At 58.6% G+C, this 17,155-nt stretch overlaps 1 protein-coding gene across 1 annotated transcript; it reads right to left on the bottom strand.

Moving 5' to 3' along the window:
• Window positions 1–1,359: 1,359 nt before the first annotated feature.
• On the bottom strand, window positions 1,360–11,364 carry LOC138922051 (ral guanine nucleotide dissociation stimulator-like). The gene is made up of 14 exons (XM_070258888.1): window positions 11,159–11,364; window positions 10,604–10,720; window positions 9,549–9,739; window positions 7,984–8,096; window positions 7,489–7,850; window positions 6,491–6,706; window positions 6,028–6,131; window positions 5,484–5,550; window positions 3,899–3,952; window positions 3,406–3,480; window positions 2,809–2,841; window positions 2,322–2,443; window positions 2,012–2,115; window positions 1,360–1,686 (listed from the first exon to the last, which is right to left on the bottom strand). Exons 1-14 carry the CDS (start codon window positions 11,291–11,293, stop codon window positions 1,529–1,531), a joined length of 1,851 nt encoding a protein of 616 aa, XP_070114989.1. The 5' UTR covers window positions 11,294–11,364; the 3' UTR covers window positions 1,360–1,528.
• Window positions 11,365–17,155: the final 5,791 nt, after the last annotated feature.

Raw genomic sequence — 17,155 nt, 5'->3', positions numbered from 1 at the left:
AAATGCCAGGTGGTAACCCTCTAGCTCCTGGTCACCGGGTGGGTTCTTGGAGTGAGCTCGGAGCAGTGTCTGCTCACCACCAGACTGGAACCATTTAAGTGTTTTAATTTTGTCAGGCTGTGTTTACCCGTCATCCGTTTGCTTGCGTTCCCTGCTGGACCCCTCAACCACCCTCCTCTCACGACTCATCTCTGAAAGCTTCCAACGGGAAAGGTTCACACCCACACCATAAACGGAGCATAAGGCTGGGCAAGAGAACACAGCCCTCCGAGGGGCTGCATGGTTTATAGGCTCAGGTCCTCCTGCCCCGTTAGGATGAGTCAGAAACAACATGCCTGAGTGTGTGAACAGGTGATTGCCTGAGACCACACACCTCAGAACCACAGGGGCCCAGATGTCACCCTGGGCAGCGAGGGAGAGTATAGGTCATTCTTTGGCCAGGATTAGGGTATCTAATGTTTGCAAAGCAGACTCCACCCGTGATCCGTCAGACCCTGCCAGGGAGGAGTGGCCACGAGGTACGGGACAGAGAGGCCGAGGCATTCGAGGGAATTTCTGCCCTTCCAAGAATTGCAGAAGGAAGTGCACGGAGGCAGGAAATCCTGGTGGACAAGGAGCAGTGATGCGTCGGGAAGGATGCCCAGATGTAGCCTTCAAAGCTGCATCACAGATCTGTCCCCCTGGATACCAAACTTGCAGGGAAAGGAATTCGGAGCCGTGGACCAGGATCCCAGAGGATTCCAATCCAGGTGAAGGGTGAACATGGAGCCCCCAGAGGGGCCGGGGGAGGGAGGGTCCTGCCTGCCCTTAGTCCATCTGCACATGACCTTCTCCGGCCTTGACCCTCCACATGCACGTTTTGAGCTTTTACATCGTTCTCTGCACTTAGAGCTGCTGCTGTCCAGAGCCTCATTAGAAAACGACAAGTTCCTAACATCTGGTGAAGAGGAACCTCCACAAGAGAAGCCGAAAACGTGGCCTCTCCTCCAAAGGGGTGGAAAAGCAGCCACTGTCCTGGGGCAGGTCGTGGTGCTGGCCCGTGCCATTTTAAAGACACCCGCATTCCAGTGGTTGTTGCTCTGCCTGTGAAAGTACCTCCACCCTCTAAATGCCAGGAGCTCTGGGTGCTGTCTCTGCTCCTGGCCCACGTGAACCACACTGAAATGAAGCCGTCCTCTGAGTAAGGGGGGGCGCGGAGGTGTCCCTCAGTATCCAGGGAGGGGCCTGGCCCTTCTCCCTTCTCTCACATACAATAAGCCGAGACCCTGCAAGATTTCTTCATTCCAGGAGGAACGCGAGAGTCTGTGTCTCCTTGACACGAGCACAGGAGGGGAAAGAACCAGACCGTGACTCGCAGGCTGGAACAGAAACAGGATTTTAACATCAAATTCAAAACTGGCACTAACTACTAACACGAAAGAAATACGGCCCCTTCCCAAGTGGTAAACAGGCGCTGGGGTGGAGCTGCCAGGCCTGTGGGGTGGGGTCGTCCCCTCCCTCTTGGGCTCCAGGGCTCCCAGGAAAAGGCTTAGAATGTTCTTCTCCCCATCAGCATGGGAGGAGCCGGCCTGGGGCCCCGCGTGTTTCCCAGCCGCGTCCCCGCCGCTGAAGAGCAGGCTGCACTCGAGCTGTTGGAAGGACCGGGATCTGCCACTGTTGCTGGGTTCTGCGTCAGGGGTCTGGTGACTGAAGAGAAGACACTGATGATTGGGGGGGTCACACCAGTATCCCAGCCCAACACCTCAGCCCCACTGCATTCTGCTCCAAACCTTGTCCTGAGTGTTCAGTCAACACTACCCCATTGTCCCTGACATGGGAGCTGGCATTTCGCTTCACCCATTTCACAGAAGAGGAAGCTGAGTCCCACAAAGGTCAAGGGAATTGTCCCTCACAGGCCTGGTCAGCAGTGGAGCTGGGATCCCCGTGCCGGCTGTCCATCTCCCTAGGCCCGTGCTTAGCCCGAAGCTTTCCGGAGCCCCTGGCTTCAGTCCCTGCCTGTCTGGACACTCACCGAGCCCTGAGCTGAGAGACGCGCGGTTCTTCTTGGGCAGGAAAAACCGGCGCATCTTGCCGGCCCTCTCCTGTGGGGGCTCCAGGTGGCAGGACAGGCTGTAGCTAAAGGACAGAGGGGACTTTTCAGCTACCGGGAGCCACACCTCAGGTGACCCTCCCAGAGACGGCCAGCAGTTGGAGTCCCAGGGCCCCACGGGTGACCATGCGACAAGCCCCGGGACTGACCCGGAAGCCACGGGCACGGGCTCCCTGGAGCTGGCCATCAGAGAGAGTCCGCCTTGCCCTCACCAACTCCTGCCCCGCCTCACCTCTCATCCTCGCTGAGGGGCTCCATGGCCTCGAACCAGGCCCCAAATCGCTCCTCAGCCTCAATGTGGTAAAGATGGACTGCCTCCTGGAGCAGGAAGATCTGCTCGGTGACTTTGAATTCCTGGGAGAAAGGACATGATGCAGACGGGGCCTGGGTGGGGGACCGTGCTGGGGACTCAGACAGGTGAGAAGAGGGTCAAGGAGCTGGTCTGGGGTCTTGGCCCACATGGGAACCCTCCTTCCCTCCAATTCCGTGCAGGACTTGCTCGTTCTCACAGTTGGCTTGAAATAGCTCCTCCTGCAGGAAGGTGTCCTTGGTGCCAGCCCCTTCCCCCACGCACCAATGGGACGGCTTTCCCAGCTCTGGGTGCCGAACTCTCCCAAGGAAAGCAAGGCCCAAGGCATCGGGCCAGAGAAGGTCTTCCCCGGAGGAGTCTCTGATTGCCACAGCCCCACCCTCCGCACGGGGAGGCCACAGCTGCTCACCTCACTCCTTTTCTCAAAATTGATCTCATTTCCCTGGAAGGCAGAGAGCCAAAGCCCATGAGCAACAGCCCCCTTAGCCCATAGCTAGCCCCCGTCTCCACCCTTTCTCAGGTTGCACTACCAGCAGGGTCGACCAGGGAGCAGGCGCTACCAGAAACGGGAATGGGTCCCGGGCAAGACTCTGAGCTCCAGAGCAAGGAGGCCACGGGGCTATGGCTCAGGGACATTCTAAGACAGCCCTCTCTGACAGACAGACAGACTGAGGCCTCAGGCAGGAAGGGATGCTCAGCCACTCGTGTGCTTCCTGCCTTGGAGGGGCCTGGCTTCACTCCCTGCAGGGGCGGGGCCTGAGGGAGAGGCTGAGTCCAGCTCAGACACACCCTCCAGCAGCTCCGCAGTCAGGCAGCCTGGACTGGCGGCTCACCTGGATCCTATATTCACTCATCACTAAGATGGCCATGACACCCAGCTCCCGGGGTGGCTGTGAGGCCCTCACGAGAGGACTCTGCCAAGGGTTGTGAGCTCAGGCCTCAGTGCAAGTCTCTCCTCCCAAATCTCCGAATCCTGATCCCCAGCTCCACCTCCAGGCTCACTCACCTCCAGGTAATCCTCCATGTTGGTGTCCAGCAGCAGTAGGTAATTGAGGAATGTGCCAAGGAAGGGGATGAGCCCCTGTGCCAGCGGGGTGGAGACGGTGATGAGATCCCGCTCTCAGGAGCCGTCAAAGACCTCTCCTCCACTCCTCACCCCAGCCTCCTGCCCAGCCCAAGCTACCCACCTAGGCGGCCTCCCCCCAATTTCCTCCTCTTCTCTCCTCCAGGAACCCCAAACTCCTCCAGGCACCTCCCAGCAGCCGGCTCTGGCAAAACCCAGGGTACGTGGTCCCCGCCCCTCCCTGTCCCAAATCCGTTGTGCGCCCATCCGTTCCAGGCCTCCTCCTGGTCACTTCCAATGCAGGCATTTCAGGTCTGTGGCACCAGGAGCAGGGCTGGAGGAGAAAGGCTCCCTCTCTGCTGGTAGAGACCTCCGGCTAGGAAGGGGAGTCCCCTCTCCTGCGACTCCTGGGCCCCTCCTCCACAGGCACCCTTACCTTCTGGGCACCTGTGGGGCCCGTCTCCAGGCTGGTCAACATAGAGGTCGCCTCCTGCCAGGGTGTTGACAGGGCCAGTGAGCCGACGCTCCCCTCCAAGTGTCCTCCCAGACCCCTCCCAGATCGGGGACCCTGGACATGTGGCCCCAGTCACCTGGTGCCCCTGCGGCTCCCGCCTCCAGGGTGCTCTGATTCCAGAGCCATCCCAGCTCCAACACTCACTCCTGTGTGACCTTGGGCCCGCCCAGGCCTCCCTGAACCTGTTACCTCGTCTGGAAGGTTTGACGAACTCTGTCTGCCTCCCACAGTCTCCTGAGGCCCAAGCGTCACCTGACCGTCATCACTGCTCTCCGCTCAAGCCTGCCTCTGGAGCCAGGTCCAAGCTCCCCACATTCCTCCCCACCCTTGAGCCTCGGCACCCACTGTGAGGCCTGCACCACGGCTCATCTCCCTCTGGCTCCCAGATGAGGAGACCAAGGCCCACACAGGGGCAGGGACTTGCTCAGGGGGCCCCAGAGGAGAGGCTGCTCCCCCTCCCAGCCACAGGCCCCTGTCTCCTCTGCCTTCACACCACCCTCTGCCCAGCCGCTGACCACAGTGCTGTCCTCGGGACTCTCAGGCTGTGTTCGGGCCCCCAGCTGGGCCGAGCCACGGATGGAGGGAGATGAGGTGTCTCAGGAGGCCTGGTCAAGTGGCTTCTGCCAGCCCCAACGCCCAGGAGTCTCTGATCCCAGGCCGAGGCCAAGGCCTTGCTAAAGCCCTCAGCTCCCTAGGATCCCCTCAGGGAGTTCCCCTGCACAGAATTCTTTCTTCATCCGCTCAGGATGGGGACCCCGAATGCCACGTCTGACTAGCAGGGGAGGGGGCGACCAGGGCACTGCGGGGTGGCATTTCCTTTCTGTTTTACGAGGAAACTTCTGACGTCTGGGCGGGAAGGATCCCTGAAGAAGCCATCAGTTCCCTGGGCACTTGCCCTTGCCCTCCGGGGCACATGTCATCGCCAACAAGGACCTGGGTGAGCATCCCACTGGGACTGTCTGCAGCGCCCACTTTAGGGGCCAGAGTGGGGAGTCACCGAGGGGACACAGATCTGTCCCAGGTCCAGTGTCCGTCCCAAGGCTGGGAAGCCCCTGAGTGCCCCCGGCCCGTGGGATCCGGCAGTGCCCATCCCTCAGGCAGGCAGGGTGCCCTTCTTGCGAGGCACAGTGAAGACAGAAGGAGCAGTGGGGCCCTGGCTTCCTGAGCACAGACTGGGCTGACTTCGGAAGAAAGGAAGCCCGCCCACTCGCTCCAGCCAGTGGCCAGGAGGAAGATGCAGGGCAGCTGATGGAGCAGCATGGAAGCCAGACACCGGCACCTTCTGCCAGGTCCTCAGCCTCCTGGAACAGTCCAGCCCGCACCATTCTATCCCATGCCCCTGGCCTCCTGTCCCAAACTGCCCCCACCTGCCCATGGAGCTAGCACATCCCTCTTCCTGTCCATCTTTTCCTGACCAACTTCACGTGACAGGAGAACCAAAGCTCATCCTGCCGGGTCCCCTCCCCTCTCGCTCCCCCTCCTTCCAGATGTGCAGCCTCCGTCTTACCTTCACCAGCTGCCTCCTGCTCACCCACTGGTCTTTGACGAACCTCTTCAACTTTCGAGAGCTCTTCCTGAGGGGAGAGGAAAGGAGGAAAGAAAACCCGGGGCGGTTGAAGGCGAAATGCCTTTGGCTGAGAACCCGGAAGGTTCAAAGGGCCTGGGGCCTGGACGAGGGTTTTCCCCGGGTTCTTCGGAGCTCTGAGGTCACCGTGGGACTCGGGTGGAGGCTCTCCTGCGGTCACCTGGGGCCTCCATTCCCACTCCGACTGAGCACATTGTTTCTAACAGCGTTGGTTGCCGATGAGGGCTCCGTTGCTGCGAAGTACACCCTTGGAAATCTCCAGTGTGGCTCAATCCAGGATGTGACAAGGGGGGAGCCACTGCCTAGGGTCTCAGAGAGTCTCAGAGACCCGAGCAAGGAGGCCAGTCCCCATCCCTAGGGTCCGCTGCCTCCCAGATGGTCCTAGCTGAATGAGGGGTCCATGGCAGTCGCACGGGGGATGTCTGGTCCGCCCTGGTGGTGCTTGGATGGAGCACGGCCTACCCACCTGGCAACTCGTCCCCATGTCTTTTGCAGACGGCTGATGGAGGGGCTCTGCAGAGCAGACACGATGGCACGCAGGGACGCATAATTTCCAAGGACTCGGCACTCCTGAGGAAGGGAAGGGAATGAGCTGCGACGGCGGGCTGGAGCCCTGCTTCCTCTGGCTTGTGTCCCCTCGTGGGCTTCTGCTGTCCTGGATGAGGCAGATGCCCAGGGAAGCGAGGGAGGGCACACCTGGGAGCTGATGAGTAACGCTCGCGGGCAGGAAGATTTTAGCTCAACCCAGGGCGGGAAGGGAGCTTCCCACCACTGGGACCAGCACTCAAGGTCAGCAGGCCCTTGGCAGCAAGGGGCCTAGGACTTTGCCGAGGCCCAGACCACCGACTTCAAGGCTGAAAGCTGCGAGAGGAGAAGGGGCAGTCCCCCTGACTCCAGGGAGGGGCTCCCTGGGCCCTGCCGCTACTGACCTTGGCCACCTGAATCCACAGCTCGACGACTCTGGCCCTGTCCTGGGCCGTCATGCTGAGGTCCCCAAGGCACGTCGTGATGACGCAGCCGGACACGTGAAGAAACTGGTTGATAGTGGCCCGAACCGTGGGAGCCAGGTACTCCTTGCTCCCATTGGGCCGCTGGCACCACACAAAACCCAGGCAGTGGCGGGGCTCCACCTTCTTGAACAGCTCCTGGGGAGGATGGGGACTGTCACCTGACCCTGCCACACCCGAGCTCAGAGTCTGCAGGCCCCCGCAGCCCCAGGCAGGAGGCACTGGTCAGCTGCAGCTCAGGAACCTGAGGAGGTGGCCTGAAGCTTCTGGGAGTCTCTGGGTTTTGTCTGTGTCCGCTGAGGCCGCCCAGCGCAGGATGACCGAGGACCCAATAGGGGCGGGGAAGAGAAGTCCCATTGGCTCGCAGCCCAGTCTTGCTTCCCCCAAGCACCAGAACACGGCTCACACCTGCCCATCTCAAGGGGCATCTTCCACCCGTTCTCATCACCCCCTGGTCCCACTCCCCTTTCAGCTGCACGTTCCCCCGAGGCAGCAACAACCATGGGCTTTGTTTGCCTGTCTTCCATGTAGGTAAGGACGCACTAGGTGTCTAATAAGTACGGAGGCTGTTGAGGCCTCCTGGGCCGATGGGTGAGTGACCCAGGACTTGGCAGCACTCCAGTGAGCTTCCCTCCCCCACCAGAGGGCTATTCTCTGCCCCGCTTCCTCTCTGTTCGACCTCATCCATCCGCACAGCCACTCTGCCCAGCAGGTGCCCGCCCTTGGTGTGCTCTCTACTGTCCATGTGGGGACAGCAAGGACTTGGGGGCCAGAAGGTGGCCCAGGTCACCCGGTGGGTGAGTGGGGGAGCTGTGACTTGCACCCACATCGTTGGATTGCGGCTGAGGGAACAGGAGGTCTGGGGCAGCTGATGGCCCACCAAGGCGGGCCCCACCTAGCCCAAGAGCCCCGCTGCTCACCGCATCCATCCGGGTCAGCTGCTCGGCCACCAGCTTCGGAGGGAAGTCCAGCAGCTTAGGCCTCTCCTCTCTCAGCTCGGCGCTCGCTTCTGCGGTGACTTCGGCAGCTGGAGGCAGAGATCGTCCAAAAGTCAATGGCGCATCTTGCTCCAGCTCAGAAGCTGGCACTGGGGCTGAAGCTGATGGCGCTCGCTCCGGCCCTGGAGAGGCCGATGGAGGTGAGGCTGCTGGAGGTGAGGCTGCTGGTGGTGAGGCCGCCTCCAGCTCCGGCGCGGACGGTGGAACTACAGCTGGAGCTGCCTCTGGCCCCGGAGCTGGCCCTTGCTCTGGCTCTAGAGCCGGCAGGAGCTCTGGAACTGGCGCTGCAGCGGGAGAAAGAGAAAGTTTCACCTACGTACCCGACTTTACAAGACAGGAGAGACTCCGCTGTCTTGAAGGGAACCCCAGCCCGTGAACCCCACCGCAGACAGAATTCCCAGACTGCTGTGCCCTCACCTTCCAGCTCTGCCCTCCTGGGCCCCAGATGTTGCAGCTGGACCTGGGGAAGGTAGGCAGGGCCTCCCAGGCGCGACCCAGGCCAGATGACACGCAGAGAGGCCAGCCGCATCCTGAAAGAGGGAAAGGGCGTGGGCTCCCAGAAATCCTGCATTGGGTCCAGCCAGGTTCCCACCATAGAAGACGCGGTACTGGGCGGAAGCAGTTGGGCCACAGAGCCAGAGGCCTGGCCGTCGCTTCCACACTGTCCTCCCAAGGCACCCTGCTTTGGGTCTGGGCCCTGTGCCTGCCCCTTTCCACCAGGGGGGAGTCCCACCCCGGCGCTGACTCCTGTGTGGCCATCCTGGCAGTGGCAGGCCTGCTCATCCAGCAGGTGGAACACGGGGTTTGTGTGAGTCTCTTCTTCCCACTGCCACTCTTCTCGCAAAGAGGCTGGACACAGTCCAGCCCAGCCCTCCACGCCCTTGTGCAAGTGGACTGAGGACTGAGGCCGATGTGTGAGCGGCTCGCTAACACCCCTTCTCTTCTGGGCCTGCTGGTGCTGGTCAGAAGGGGTGGATATGGAGAAGGGGAAGCGGAGGGAGACGGGACTGTGGTGGGGATGGGTCGCCAGGGAACAGCTCAAGCCAGCCTCCCCTCTGGTTCCCAGGGGCTCTGGGACCCCACCCACAGCTCTCTTTCACTCCTATCCCCTTGCAGTAGAAGCCATCAGACCTCAGCCCTCCCAGAGGAATCAAAAGATGAGTGAGATCAGAGTTGTGCCGGGCCCGCCCCAGCCACAGTCCTCTGTCCTCTTGTTCTCCCCCAGCCCTGTTCTGTGGAGACAGGAGGCCCTCGTCTGGCACTCAAAGAACACTCAGGTCTTTAGTTGGCGCTGGGGTCCATCACGCATGAGAACGTGGGAAGAGGCCTCCAGTCGTAAAGGAGCATAGGAGGGCATCCCCTGGGACAGGCGGGGGACAGGATCTGTGGATGATATGGTGTGTGACTATCTGAGTCTCAGGCTGCTGCGGGGGTCCAGGGGCTGTGTCTGCTTCATTCACTGCGTTGTGCCAAGTGTCTCTAAAGCTCCCGCATGTCACAGGTGCTTAATATACAGTGTTCTCGAATGAACTCCAACCAGAAGCATCCCCGGTAGCTGAGTGGGCCTGGGGCCCCTCTGCGGCCCCGGAGACCCCTCCTTGGCTACTCCAAGGACCCGCCCCACGACCAGCTGGATGGAATCCCACACTCCCTGCCAGAGTGCTTTCCGTGTGCCTTTGCAAACTCAGAAAGGCCCCATCCCAGCGATGGGGGAGCAGACTGCTCTTCATCGGGGAGAGGGAAAGAATAACCAGGAACAACCACGGCACGTCTCTCAGCCCCTTCTGTAGAGCCAGGCCCCAGGGAAGCACCTGCCGTGGCTCATCCCATTCGTGCCCACCAGAACCCGATGAAGTTTATCCTCTCCCACTCCACTTTGCAGAGGAGCAATCGAAGCTCAGAGAGATGGAGGGCCGTTTCCAAGACACACAGCTGGCAGTGGGCAGAGTCACCACTGTGCTGAGGAGGGGCTGGGCACTCACGTAGCAAGTAGGTGGTCCAGGACCCCGTGGGAGGTGAGGACAGCCGCGCAGTCAAACACGATGGTGGTGACGTTGGCCATGTTTCGAGGCGCCAAGGCTGGTCCTATGGACGGCGGCAGCCTCTCCAGCAGGCCTGCCTGGAGGGCCCGCATCCTGCAGGCCTCATTCCGCTGCCCGAGTGACTCTCCGCGCTGGGTGAGATGAGGAAGGACACAGAGTCACCAGCACCAGCGTGAACCTCCAGGAAGTCAAGGTCTGGAGGTCCCCCAGGAACTGTGAGCCCCTCAGGGATGTGTGCAGAGGAGGGACAGGATTGCCCACAGCCAACCGGTTTCCAGGCTTGAAAAGTCCAATTTGAGTTTGGGCGGGGGGAGGATTATACGATGAGTTCCTCAGGACACTTGGCTGGCTTGGCAAGGACAGACCGCCCCGCACCAAAGCGTGCATTAAGAGCACTGACCAGCGAATCCAACACAAACATCCCCATTCTAGAGATGAGAGGACGGAAGCTTCGGGCTGCCAAGTGGCTGCTCAGGGTCCTGTGGGTCGGAACTGAGAACCGCCCTAAGCCAGGGCTGCAGGACTCCCCCGCTCCCCCACCTGAGGCTTCATGTGCTCCTGACATGAAGGGAAATGTCTGGTGGGAACCTCAGCCCTCCCCAGTCGGGAGACAGTGCACGGGCAGACAGACGCTGTGAGGATCTGGCTGACTACAAGAAAGGACGCTGGTTTTTCTTTCTTTTACACGAAAGGGAGGTTTGAGACCCTCGTTACAGAGGTTTCAGATTCAGAAAATGGCAGATTTCAAAGATGCCCCTGGCCGAGTGTGAAGCGCAAACATCAGTGTTTTGTCTACTCCGCCTGGGGTTAGGAAAGAGCGACTTCCCACCCTCCTAGGTAGCTGGTGAGGAGGCGTGGAAGTCCAGATTCCTTTGGGACTGGGCCCTTGGGACACTCCAGTGGGAAAGCCCTGGGCGGGTCCAGGGGAGGGCTCCAGATTTGACTCTGGATTGTGGACACACCCCGGTGATCTCAGGGCCCCGGGTGTCACTCACTCTCCCCTCAGTCCAGCCCCGGGCAAGGTCGGTGGTCTGCTGCACTTGCCCCCTGTCCAGGGAGATGGAGCCGTAGGACCCATGCGCCAGCTCCTGGACCATCTCCTGGGTGGAGCTCTGCAAAGACAGCGTCCGGTGGCCGCGGCGGCAGGTAGCAGGGGCCTGCCTGCACTTGCCCACAGGGGGAAAACTCTCCCGCACACCGAGCACAGACAGAGGGGCATCCGCATAGACCTCCAGACAGGGAGCGAATGAGATGACACCTCACGGGCTTGGGATTCACCTACGGGTAGGGCGGCTTGGCTCCCAGCACTCACCTTCCATCCTGCCAGCCACCACCTGGGATATGAACACGACATACCGCCAGGCTTCCAAGCCCTAACCGTCTGCTCCCGTCCAGGGTAGCTCCACGCTCATCCCTGCCTTCCGTCACTCCATGCCCGCCAACACACACACACAATAAGGGTCAAGGGGTGTGGGGCTGCCCGCATGGGAGGGTGGGATCACACTTGTGGCCTGACCCGGAGTGGCCCGCCCTGGGCTGCCTTGTGTTACCTGAGGGTTCCTTCTTCCGAATGGCCTGAGGTCTTGGAGGTGCGGTCTCAGCCAGTGTCGACAGCGCTGGAGAAGACTGTCATTGTTGGCTCTCTGTGCGCCAGAGCCTCGCAAAGAGGGGATACACGAACACATCCTCCTGTGTCGAGTGTCTCTGGTCAAATGGGCTATGTGTACAAAATGGCTGCCTGGTGACCAGAGTTCTAAGCTCTGTTGGGGTCGGTCGCCAAGGAAGTGAGGTCATGTCTCCAAGGTTCCAGGATGGGGGGCCCTTCCCTCCATCAGACCCACCCAAAGCCCCCTCGGGGCTGTTGACCGCTCACCCTCCTTGCCCGTGTCATCTCCCGAGCTGTACAGAAAGTTCCATCACAGCCCTCCCCACAGCTCCTTGGGATCGGAACCAGCGCCCCAGCTTTGAAGAGAGAGCGCCCAGTTCGGATCTCCTTTTTCCTAGCAGTTCTGTGTCCTGGAAAAGCCACTGTGCCTCTCAGGGCCTCCCCAGTCTCCCAACCTGCACGATGGGATGGCGCTAGAAACACATTCCCAGGGACGTCTTCGGGTGGACATGTGATAACGCCTCCCATATCTGGGAGGTGGTGCCGCCTGGGTCTGGTCCCCGAACTTAGAGGTGGAAGAATTACAAGAAGGGGTGGATGCAGTCGGGAATACCTCTCCAAACAGGCCTGGATTCCAGCCGTGTGATTTGGGAAAAGTCACTGCCCCTTGGGGGCTCCTTGTCAGGTCTCTGCACCTTCAAGGGTTGGAAGTTCGAGGAAATTCAGATATTGTCATTCACTAGCATTCAACCTTTCCCAGTCTCCTGTTGGCCTTAGAACCAGACCCAAGCGCCTCATTGTCGGCCTATGTGGTGGGCAGCCTCCACCAAGGCTCCCAGCGCTCCCTCCCTCCTGCTGTGCACATCCTTGTGGAACCACTACATCCTGAGTAACTGGTTTCTGAGCAATAGAATACAGCCCAGCTGATGGAATGTCACATCCAAGTTTTAATTACAAAAACTCTGTCACTTCCCTCTTGCTTGCTTTCCTGAGTTCCCTCCCTTTATCTCCCCCTCTGTTTCCATCTCTTGCGCTCTCTCTCTGTCACATTTCTGGAAATGAGATAGCAAGTGGCGATGATTTCAGTTGCCCTATGTAGAGGCCAAGGGAGGCGAGATCTGAGGGAGCGCCCAGCCAACAGTCACATGGGGACTCAGACTCTCAGTCCCAATGACTCCTGACACCACCCGTGTGAGTGACTTGGGAGCAAATCCTCCCCTAGTCTAGCCTCAGTTGAGACTGAAGGTCCTGCTTCACGGAGACCTGGAGGCAGAGGCTCCCAGCTAAGCCGTGCCCAATGCCTAGACCACGGAAACCGGGAGAAGTTCAATATTCGTACTTCAGAGGTGCAACTTTTGGGAGCAGTGTTGTGAGAGAGAAACCCAAATGAACGCAGACTACCGGGTTCCCCGGTCTGGCCCCATTAACCGCCGCCCCTGCCGCAGCTCCTGTTGCTTCTCAGGCTCCCTCCAGCCGCCTGGGCAGCTTTCTGACCTCCTCTGCTCACGCTCACTTCTGCCCCAGAGTCTCAGCACCAACAGCGCCTTTCCCCCGACTCCCTGTTCCCGGACCTACGCAGGCGTGGCTCAGTCTTGTCCTTCTGGTCACAGCCTAGGTCACTTCAGTGAGGCCTTTCAGAATCTCCCAGGCACAGTCTCTGCCACCACACATCTCACATCTGGAAGCGTCTTCAATTGTTTCCTCCTTCTTGCTCCCATTTGGATAAAGTGAGCCCAGGACGAGGGGCTGTCTGCTTTGGCTGAAGGAGACGTAATTCCTTCTGGTTACCCCGGGCACACGGCTGTCTCCTCCAGGCTGAGTTTTTCCCACCACCAGTCCGTCGGGAAGGCGCACTAGCCTTCCCTCTCTCCCGTGGGGCTGGTGTCCCAGGAACACGGTGAGCCGTCCTCTCTCCCTGTCATGCAGCACCAGCCCCTCACCCCACGGCCAGAGAACTAGCACCCGGTCTGAGACTCCACCACATCCTGAATTCAGTTACTGCTGAGACCCTCCCATCCATTTGGGGATTCCCTGGTACCTCCTGAGGGCGTCTTTCCCTGAGACCCCACTCCCAGCCTGCCCTTGCTTATTCCAGTAACAATGGCCTTTCCTCAGAGCCCCCCCAGTCTGGAGAAGAAAGGTGTTGAAAGGTTCTCTGTGTTAATTTTCAGGGCCGGGGGAAATTGGTAGAAGTAATTTGGGTGTTTCTGTGCAATAGTTCCCAGGAAGAAGATTCAGCCCTAAAAAGAAATGAACTTCTGACACATGGTACAACGTGGATGAACCTTGCAAACCTTACGCTCAGTGAAATAAACGCAACCCAGAAAGACACCTATGATACGGTTCCCCTTACATGACGTGCCGAGCACAGGCAAATTCATCGAGATGGAAGGAAGAATAGAAGTTCACAGGGGCTGGAGCTGAGGGTCATGGGGAGGCAGTGTTTAATGGGGACAGAGTTTCTGTTTGAGATGATGAAAAGAAGTCTTGGAAATGAACACGGTGATGGTTGCGCAGTATTGTGAATGCATTTGATGCCACTGAATTGTCCACGGAAAAATGGTTCAAATGGCCAAGTCTAGGTTATGCATACTTTGCCACAATCAAAAGGCACTTAAAAATGCAGCGGGGGGTCAAGATGCAGGTTCTGGGGCCCTCAAGTCAGCATATGGGCCAGGTAGGTGTCCAGGGTCTGAGATCTTGGACCCTGGTGAGGCTCTGGAGTGGTCCTGATTGATGCTAGTTTACAAGCTCAAAGTAACAGGATTGGAGCAATTTCACCGATTGGGGGATAAGAAAGGAAACAACTGCATTCAGTCCCATCCAACGTGGAAGAGACCTTTTTCTTAATGGGAAGCAAATGTCAGTCCTTCAAGGAAGTCACTTCTCAACGTCTCTACCCCTCCCCAACCCCACCCGCTACTCCCAGAAAGACGCCGCAGTGCAGAGCTCGGGTACCGTGGTTGTGGCCTCATCCGTGAGTCATGTTTGGGGTCAGATCCCCTGTTTTCCTTCCCCAGCCGTGTGACCCTGGGCATGTCACTCAACATGACTGAACCTCCATTTCTTCAACCGTAAAATGGGGAGAATCATCCTGGTAGGGAAATTATGAAGGTCACAAGACTTTCTCAGAGGAGGTAGCACATGGCAGAGGCATTATGCTGAGAGCCGCGCCCCACAGGTCACACGTTTTCTGATTCTGTTGATACGACCTTCTCAAAACAACAGCATTATAAAGATGGAGAACAGATGAGTGAAGGCCAGGGGCTGGCCGGGCAGATGTGACTACGAAAGAGCAGCACGAGGGAGGGCTTGTGGGGATGGGACAGTTCTGTGTGTGGATTGCAGTGGTGGTGGCGCAAATCTGCATGTGTCATAAAATGGCATTGAACCGCGCGCGCGCGCATACACGCACACGCACACACACACACACCCCCCAGTGAGCTCACGTCAAACTAGCGACATCAGAAGTCTGCGGTCTGTGGGTTTAACACTGCCAATTCATGTCCTGGTCGTGACACTGTACTAGAGTCCCGCAAGATGTTAACCCCCGGCGGAAGCTGGTGGAAGGGTCCAAGGCACTCTGTACTATTTTTGTTGCAACTTCATGTGCTTTCATATTTATTCAAAGGGAAAAGTTAACAGTGAAAGACACAACAGGACACAGCCTGGCACGTAGTAAGTGGCAAACAACACGGTTCTCGGTGACAATTCTTTGCGATTGTAATTGCACGTTCATTTCCAGTCTCTCTCCATACACAGTGACCTTGGTGAGGGACGGACACACCTCACTAACGTCGTCTGCCCTCTGCCCAGCACAGAGCACGCGCCCACTCAATATTTGTCCACTAAATCCCCCGTGGTCCCTGCGCCAGGTGTTCTTACGTCCACGTTCACGGACCCTCCACGACAACCTTAGGCAGTGTTATTCTTCGTGCTGGGCAGGTGAGGAAACTGAGGCACAGAGAGGGAAAGTAAATTGTTCCAGGTCAACACACTGGACCGACGAGGAGGTGCCATGCCCTGCTCTGGAGGAGAGCAGAGGCTGTCCATGGCAGCTCCAGGGTCCCTCACGGCGGCTCCTCTCTGCGACTGCCAGGTCCTAACTTTGAGGCCAAATAGCTTGACTTCCTAGAGGGAGCTGGAGAGAGAAGTCACCTACCTGTGGCGCTGGGGGGGGGGGGGGGGTCGGTGGCACCAGTGGGTTCTGTGGGAGGAGCATGGAGGTCACAGCAGCTGAGGAGAAATGGTCTGGAGTGAGACCGGGGACTCCGAGGGGGGGCATGGAGGCCACCGCGTGCATCTTTCCTATCCAGCCTGAGCCACTGATTGCGGGTCCTCTGGCTTCTTCTCCCGTGGGTGCCCTGGGATGAGGAGATCAGTCGCTCTCCCTAAGGGGCCTGCAGCACACGGTCATCAGAGCCCTGAGGACTCACCGCGGGGAGTGAGGGCTGAGGTCCGATGTGTAACCTGCTGTGAGAAAAGGAGACAGAATTGGCATGCAAGAGGGGCACGAATGTCCAAAATACAGCCCGAGGACCAGCAGCCCCACCCACAACTGACACTTCCAGTCTACACGGTTCCACATTAGGATTTAGGAGCAACTATCTCTTATTCCTAAAAGGCTGACAAATCAAAGATCCAGTCCCTGTTTTCATGAGTTTGCAATTTATGTGTGAGATCAATGCGCTAACCTTGCTCGAACATGGGTTTGCAAATTGTGCTCTTCAGGTTCCAGAGGTATTTAGAGGTGCTGGCAGGGAGAGAGAGGAATAGCCAGACTCTTGAATGCCCATTGGCTTCAGAGGGATACTCTCTTTCATCTGACTGGAGAAAGGCTTCTGTGCCTCAGGCAAGGGGACGAATCACAGCCCCAGAGTGCAGAGCTGCAAAGGGAAGAGAAGGATTCACAAAGTGCAGGGCCTTGGGGTCCCTGAGCCTTGAGGGAGGTTGCTCAGCTGGAAGACTAGACACACAGGATGGCTCCTGAGGAACACTGGAGAGCGCACATCCTCCTGGGGCCCATCCTTAGCTTCAGTATGGGGTTACTAAATAGATGCTCCCCAACGACGTAGAGGCTGTCGCTGTCCAGGATGAAGGAGCCCAGCTGAGTGCCCCCACAGGTCTCATGTCTCAGCTTCCGTGACAGCCCCTCTTTTTCCAGCTTAAGGCCCACAGTGTCAGGATGGTGAGTGAGGACAGTATCATCTCCGCCGGCTGTTGCAGTTTTCTCAGGCCTGGAGCTGGAGGGACACAGGCATGGGGAGGTGGGGACTCCAGGCAGGGGCGCTGAAACGCCTCCCTGAGGGAGGGGACAGAGACAGCAGGAAGACTGACGGGCAGCTTGGAACAGCCTTGGTGCTGGGGGAGGGTTGTAAGTGAATAGGACAGCCAAGGTCCCTGAACACAGAGGACGTAGCACCTCCAAATGTTGGTGTCGGTGCTCAACTCTGAAAGGACGTTCATGATACGGCAACGCACACCCTAACAACAAAGCATGCGGCAGCGAGCGGAGGAGGACTCTGGGCACAGGACCAGGTGAAGCAAGGCAACATCAAGTTGCTTAAATTGCAGCTCTGCCACTCACTTTCTGCATGCCTCTGGGTAAGTCTCCCAACCCCTCTGGCTCCTTTTCTTCATCTGTCCAGTGAGGTGAGAGTTCAGACCTCACAGCACTTAGCACTAGTAACTGTTCGATGAAAAGCGGCCATTTTCCTTAGGTATTAATAGGGCCCGCATTCTTGGTGTCAATGGACCTGGCAGGGAGAGAGACTGAGCCTTTTGAAGGCAACACTTAGGGCAAGCAGCCGTCCTGGGATGGAGGCGGCGATTGGGCTGTGTGGGATCTCAGAGCCAGAAACATCTCAGGGCCAGTGGAAAGGGAAGACACGCTGCATCACGGCTGCAGGACAATGGCGAGGACCTTTGGAGCTGGGTCGTT

The sequence above is a fragment of the Equus caballus genome, unplaced genomic scaffold, assembly GCF_041296265.1.
Source record: "Equus caballus isolate H_3958 breed thoroughbred unplaced genomic scaffold, TB-T2T haplotype2-0000448, whole genome shotgun sequence".
NCBI classification, from domain to species: Eukaryota; Metazoa; Chordata; class Mammalia; order Perissodactyla; family Equidae; genus Equus; species Equus caballus.
Note: the sequence above shows the minus strand (reverse complement) of the source record. Positions and strands in the feature narration are given on the sequence as shown.